The following is a 7,792-nucleotide window of genomic DNA, read 5'->3' on the forward strand; positions in this document are numbered from 1 at the left end:
TCAAAAAAAAGTAAAATAAAATTAGGATGCGTCTGACGGAATTCGAACCCGGCACCTTGTGGTGGAGCGCTACGCTACTCTAAACAATCAGCCACTGCCGACTACGCATCCATGTTTTGAAATGTCTAGCCTGAACAAATATGATACAATTATTGCTTTCAAATAACATCATCTTTTTCGAACGTTTTTCTGATACGAAAATAAATGATAACTGTAGATGAGGTATTTCACGCTGAGCGACAATATAGTTCAATAAGCCCAATTTTTAATTTTTTAATCTTAATCTTGAAATAAATACAATGTGGTTGTTCACGCTGATTAGGTATTTCATTGATTCTTCCAGTTGGAAACTGTGTACTTATCTAAAAACGTCATTTAGACTCTGGGGTAATGTTTACGAAGATATTAACATTCATTCATATGCATCTAATACGGGAAGGCTGATTTTCTTAAATATGTATTTACAGCCTTAAAAGGATTTATTTTTCAAAAATGCAAATAAAAAGTGATTTTCTTTGGGTTGTAAACCTTTTCTATACGTACTATATAAGAGTTTGTGATGACCTGAATTGTTAATCTAATAAAAAAATTGGTTATTTTTCCTTACATTTGGTAACTTTTTCGTCTAAACTTGCTTAGAAAGTTCATCGAGCGACGGCAACACTGCGTACACGTGCCATCGTAAATACTTATATTAGCATTAAGAAAGAAGAAGACCACTGACAGATATCCTTATGTTTACATCGGTAGCGGCAATTTGTGGTAAATTATCAAAATTTCAATAGTTTTGCTACAAAGTCATTACCAGAAATGGGGCAATCACACTTAAATTTGGAGGAGCTGCGAACCTATTTCAAAACCCACGGTAAAATTCGCGAACAAAAAGCACACACATCAAAAGTAAGTTCAGATTTTGTAGCGTAGTACTTTCAAGAACTAAAACTTCTTTGTCCTTTGTTAGGTGCATTCTGTTGGTTGGAGCTGTGATGGGAGACGCCTGGCATCTGGTTCATTTGACAAAACTGTGGCGGTCTATACACTAGAACGAGATCGTGTGGTAGGTGTATTTGCTTGCCTTTCATTTTAATTTCTATACAATTCATTCATTGTACAGAGCAAGGAGAATACGTACCGCGGCCATACCGGATCGGTGGATCAGCTATGCTGGCATGCCACAAATCCCGATCTGTTAAGTACAGCTAGTGGTGATAAAACTGTACGTATATGGGACATACGCGCTGGCAAATGTTCCACCGTGACAAATACTAAAGGCGAAAATATAAACATCACCTGGTCGCCTGATGGCAAAACCATTGCGGTTGGTAATAAAGAAGACTTGGTAACATTTATTGATACTCGTACAAACAAAATACGAGCTGAGGAACAATTCAATTTCGAGGTAATTTCTTTTCTTTTTGTCTGGTTCAGGATCCAATTTAAATTCTGGTTTTTAGGTAAACGAAATAGCTTGGAATAATACGAGTGATATGTTTTTCTTGACTAACGGCTTGGGATGCGTGCATATATTAAGTTACCCTAGTCTGGAATTGCAGCACGTTTTAAAAGCTCACCCAGCTACTTGTATTTGCATAGAATTTGATCCTACCGGTACCGTCATAATTTTTACTCTTGGCCTATACTATCGTTAATTTGTTGTATTTTCTATCAACAGGTAAATACTTCGCAACGGGTTCAGCGNCAATTCATTCATTGTACAGAGCAAGGAGAATACGTACCGCGGCCATACCGGATCGGTGGATCAGCTATGCTGGCATGCCACAAATCCCGATCTGTTAAGTACAGCTAGTGGTGATAAAACTGTACGTATATGGGACATACGCGCTGGCAAATGTTCCACCGTGACAAATACTAAAGGCGAAAATATAAACATCACCTGGTCGCCTGATGGCAAAACCATTGCGGTTGGTAATAAAGAAGACTTGGTAACATTTATTGATACTCGTACAAACAAAATACGAGCTGAGGAACAATTCAATTTCGAGGTAATTTCTTTTCTTTTTGTCTGGTTCAGGATCCAATTTAAATTCTGGTTTTTAGGTAAACGAAATAGCTTGGAATAATACGAGTGATATGTTTTTCTTGACTAACGGCTTGGGATGCGTGCATATATTAAGTTACCCTAGTCTGGAATTGCAGCACGTTTTAAAAGCTCACCCAGCTACTTGTATTTGCATAGAATTTGATCCTACCGGTACCGTCATAATTTTTACTCTTGGCCTATACTATCGTTAATTTGTTGTATTTTCTATCAACAGGTAAATACTTCGCAACGGGTTCAGCGGATGCACTTGTCTCACTGTGGGACGCAAATGAACTGGCGTGCCTGCGGGTGCTCTCACGTTTGGATTGGCCTGTACGCACCATTTCTTTCAGTCACGACGGCAAACTTTTGGCGTCGGCTAGTGAAGACTTGCTCATAGATATAGCGCATACAGAAACTGGCGAAAAAGTTGCAGATGTCACTGTAGATGCAGCAACTTTTACAGTGGCATGGCATCCGAAGCAATATTTACTTGCCTATGCTTGTGACGACAAAGATAATAACGATCGAAGACGGGAAGCGGGCAATCTTAAAGTTTTTGGATTTTCTGAATAATTGAATTGTATTTAAATAAATAAAGACATATGTGTGTGTTTGTATGTACATATCTGAGTATACATATGCTTTGGCACGCAAGGTAAAATTAGTTTTTTATGCAAATACATTTATTTAGTTACTGAAACTTTGCGTTTTGGCATTAGGTTAAATTTTCATTGGATGTTACAACTTTCATCAACAGCTGGTATCTATGTACAGTGAAACCTCTCCTAACGGACACCTCTATTAGACGGACATCTCCCTTGGACGGACATTTTTTCCTATACCAAGTTTTAAGTATAAATTTCGGAACAAATTACTCTCTCTTAAGCGGACACTCTCTTGGCCGGACGCGGACAGTTATTTTGCATAAAATTGACACAAAAAACTCTATTGAGCGGACGCGAACCTCTTATCAACGGACATTAAGATTTCTTTTCATAAAAAATCAAACAAACGGGGGTTGAGCGGACGCGAACTCCTCATAGGCGGACTACTAAATGGAAAAAGGGGACTTCCCGTATAAAATGTGATTGTTATGCACACATTTAGTTTGGTTTGCGCAGTGGTTTAGGATCGTTATTTGAATTATCAGAAACCCTTGGAGAATCCAATTCCAATTCTAATGAATTTATAACAATAGATAATAATAAATGCATGGACCGAAAATTTAGATTTCTGGTTGGATTTTGTTACTGATAAAAACATGAAAACTATTGATGAAAAAGGTACTGACACTGAAAAAAATTAGAAATAAAACTTACGTCAATCGACAATTTCCCAGTTTTTTATGTAATGAATCTATGGTTGTATGTAGTTTATGGACTGAAATGTAATATTTATTTTTATTTTGTTATTGCTTAATATGTACTTACGCACATAAATGAAATATGCACTTTTGAAAAAATACCTGCACATTTTTGTTCAAATGAGAAAAAAGTGACTATTCAATTAATTAAAACATTAAAAAGTTCTAAAATAAGCTTCCCTCCATTGCGCGGACACCTCTCTTGGGCGGACAAAAAATGACTGACGGTGAGTGTCCGCCCAAGGGAGGTTTCACTGTACTTATAAAATTAGCGCGAAGCTTTCAAACTCAATCGCGAAATTGCAGTGCTTATGCCACTTCAAACAGGTGTAAGTAGTTAGTCGAAGATGCTTGTGGCATGTAAATAACCAATTTACATTCAATCTCTTCATTGAATCGTTTTATGTAGCAAAGGATTTGCATATGCATGCGCATATGCATATTCGTACAAGTGTTTGTGCTGCATATCGATAAATCAAATTAATCGTACTATAGCCAATTTAATTTATTTAGAAGTAGTTAAAACAAACTTTAACTATACAACTTTGTGATTTATTTGCAAGTAGGGCACTAGCCTTATGTAAGGCTTTAGAAAATAAAAGCCAGACATTTTATTTCAAGTATTTACTTCTGGAGGTATTAAAGATTTTATATTCTATACATATTTTTTCTTCAAAATTTAGTTTTTGATGCAGAATGCAGGTACTACCATATCGATTTTTATTCTTTCCTAAACAATTTAAAAGAACGGACTTGGCACCTTTTCACATTTAGGTGACGCTATGTTGTTTACTCTATGCATCCTTGCCGAATAGGGATATGAAAATACGAAAGTCATCGTCGTTATTCGGTTTTTCAACTTAATATAATAACTTTCTAAGCCAAATTGCGGACCACAAAATTTCCAATACATACAAGCATTTATTCGCACACCTTTCCCTTCCGCAAGGAACAACTTAAATTGAAGTGAAATTGAAAAATAATCAGTTTATATTAGTTAAATATTTCGTGTATGAAAACTCATGTACATACCTCATTGACTGGAAGAACCTTAGTTTTGATTGTATTGAATTGAATTTAATAAATCAATATGAATTGCAAAATATTAATACTTAGCAATAAAGAAGCAGATCCACATGAACTTCAATCTATGTACGTGTATCATTATTTCGATCCATTTTTATTTCCTTTCATACTGCAGAAATTCGTATTACTTTTTAGATATATAAGCCTAGGTCCCCGTATTAGTATTCTTCTTCGAGTTCATGCTCGTTTTCGCATTATCTTCGCCTTCGGATTTGTGCATAAGTTAGCTAAAAGCTTAAACAGACGGCAGCGTTGATCCGGACTAACTCGGACTTAATCCGGATCAACTGCAATTAATTCCCGAGTTGATCCGGATCACCGCTGCCGTCTGTTTATGCTTTAAGACTTCTGAAACAGCTGGCAACTCTCTTAAATATAGTTAAGAAATAAACAAATCGCTAACGTCTCATATTCTGATACCAACATAAATATTGCATGTGCCTGATGAATTAAGTTAAATTTGATGATTTAAATATGTACGTGACAACGCTCCTAAATACAGTTCAGAAATAAAGCCTTTTTAAACCCATTTCATTTGATACCTATATTTTTAATAATTGCTTTAACTTATTAAATAATTTGACTTTACGTGTTTGGGGGGTGGCAACCCACTTTTATAATCTAAATATTTAAACTAAGGATATATTACCGCCTTCGTTTCACGTAATATTTTAATATTTCATTTAACTCATGCATACTTTATTTTAATTATAATTTTGAAACGGGTGGCAGCCCTATTCAAAATATTTTCAAATCACAACCTCTTTCGTCTGACATCCATATCAGGATATATATTTCAATTCTCTGCCTTTATTTAAGTCGAACTTTATTTTTGAAATAGGTGGCAGCCCTCCTACATATGCGTAATTAAGAAATAAAGCCGTTTTAAAACCATTTCGATCGACACTCATAGTGTAATAATTGATTTAACTTAAAAATAATTTGAACTTAATTTTTTTATCAGGCGGCAACTCTTTTTGAAAAAAAATTAGGAGTTATTGCACATCTACAGGGCAAACCCAGATCTGATGATAAGACATAAAAGCTTTCGCGTATTATACATATATATGTATATATGTATGTGGATGTACAATGTACATATGTATGTACGTGCATGGGCACAAAACATGCTGCGATCAACTTATACATATTTCTCCTCCCCAGCGTAATCTGTTTTTGGTATCGTTTTGCCTCTGCCAGCACCTAACTCTTTACACATGCACGTATTTGCAAAATGGTGACTGAAGTGATTTTGTATGGAAAATCATTTATGCCCATATATTTGAATAAGATAAACATATCTGTGTTCGTATGGAAAAGTAGCTTATGTCGAAAGGCTGGCTTTAGTATAAATCGGCATTCGCAGCATACGATTGCGAATTACTCAATGGCGCTGAGCCGTTGAACAACTTTTGGCAAATAAACGTGCAAGAAATAATTCCGATACTAGCAAGTCAATATTCTCATTAAGTGTCTTCAAAACAGTCCTTGTCGTTTAAAGAATAAAGGGAATGCCGCATTATACTAAAGTCAGCCTTTCGACATAAGCTACTTTTCCATACGAACACAGATATGTACTTAGAAGATATCTGAATTTTTGATTAAAGAAAATAAAAACAAAATCATTCGACCTGTTTTCGAGTATTTTGGTAATGAAAAAAATTTGCAAATTTTTTCAAACATTTTTTGCATTTAAATGCTCGATATTTGTTGAATTTATATAAAATTTGTACACAATAATATTTCTACTGCTCCAAAGAACCTATATCCCAAAAATGAAAGTTATATCTGCCAACCATAAGTTGCTAGAGCACTTTAAGGCTCAAAATTAACCCCAAAATAAGTCAATATTTCCCGTTACTTCTACGACAAACACCGCATCGGTTACTTACATAAATGTATCTGTCACTTACTTATTTGTTCTTTGACCACAATGTACTATAATACTAGAACTATAATTGGTTTTGTTATTCACAAGTTGAGATTACATTGGAAATGAATGTTATTGAATTCAAGGGAATATTAAATGCTACTTTCACTTAATGACTCAAATATTTATGTATGTACATACTTTCACGTGGCGTACAAATATTGTGGTGCAGCTGCTATGCCTAGCGGAGGGAGCGCTAGTAGAGAAAAGCCACACTACTTGAGAAAGTTTTACCAAAGCAAATTTGCTGCCATTGACGCTGCTGCTTAGTCCGCAGTTTGTATATTTGCACGTAAGTCTGTATTGTACACTGTGCTTCTATGTATAGTATTTACCTTGTATGAGTTTTACTAGTAATTCTTTACTAAAGCCTGGGCGCACGTTTCGCTATAAGTAAAAGTTTTTTTTACAATCGAGGCGCGCTTTTAGGCGAAAAACCATGCAGAGTAGACACTATCACGTTGGGTACAAAAGTCAAGTTTGCTTAAAAAAGACAGAGCAAAAACAAGGTAGTCTTTTAACGGAACAAAAAACGCGAAGTACTGGCAATGTCAGCAAGACAAGCATGCAGCCCCTAAGGCATACTGCCAGTTAGAATCGGCCAGCCAACCCCATATCCGTATGCATGTATGTATGTACTCGTTTGTGCATAGCTAGACCTAAGCTAGGTTGCATGTCAATGTCATCCAGCGTGCAGTGAAAGCATTTTGGGAGTGCCAGGCTCACTGTCATTCAACGGCACAAAGATAGCGCTGGTGGAAAGGGCAGCAAAATTTTAAGGAAAGTTGTTGAAATCATATGGAGTGTAGTGGTTGCTATTGCTTTAGTATCATTGTTATGCAGGCGAGGAATTTTTGTTGAATGCGTGTTTTTGCGGAGTTTTTATGTTTTTATACTACAAAAAATTAAAAGACAAATAAATAGAAGAGTAAACGAAAAAAGTTTCCACCAAAATGCATAACTTTTGTGCAATGCTTAAAAGTTTGTCATACTTAGTTCAACAAAACAACAACTAAACAAGAAATTTTGTAATGCTTTATACATACATATGTTCATAGAGGCATACATATGTATTATGTAAATTATTGTACTTTAGATTGCACTATAATTTTATATGAATAACTTTGTTTATTTCCAGGTTTTTTTGTGGCAAATAATATAAACTTTTTCGAAATAAGAGCAATCTCTGTCATTACGTTTGTTCATCGTTTGAACAAGTATTTTTTAGAAAAAAACAAATTAGACTTCAATTCTCCTATATTTTAAGATTACCGTTAATTTCTTCGCGATCAAATGATCGGATCTAAACCAAATTAGTATGGACCACCTCTGAGGTATCACTTTTCATTTAAAAAAGAAATCGGTTAAC

At 35.2% G+C, this 7,792-nt stretch overlaps 1 protein-coding gene across 1 annotated transcript; it reads left to right on the top strand.

Annotated features, from left to right (window-relative positions):
* Positions 1–697: 697 nt before the first annotated feature.
* tex (THO complex 3 homolog tex) lies at positions 698–2,665 on the top strand. Its single transcript, XM_017636323.1, has 5 exons — positions 698–900; positions 962–1,057; positions 1,115–1,399; positions 1,455–1,608; positions 2,277–2,665. Exons 1-5 carry the CDS (start codon positions 811–813, stop codon positions 2,615–2,617), a joined length of 966 nt encoding a protein of 321 aa, XP_017491812.1. The 5' UTR covers positions 698–810; the 3' UTR covers positions 2,618–2,665.
* The last annotated feature ends 5,127 nt before the right edge of the window (positions 2,666–7,792 follow it).

Source organism: Rhagoletis zephyria, unplaced genomic scaffold (assembly GCF_001687245.7).
Source record: "Rhagoletis zephyria isolate East Lansing unplaced genomic scaffold, Rhagoletis_zephyria_1.1 Rzeph_scaffold_17803, whole genome shotgun sequence".
Lineage (NCBI taxonomy): Eukaryota > Metazoa > Arthropoda > Insecta > Diptera > Tephritidae > Rhagoletis > Rhagoletis zephyria.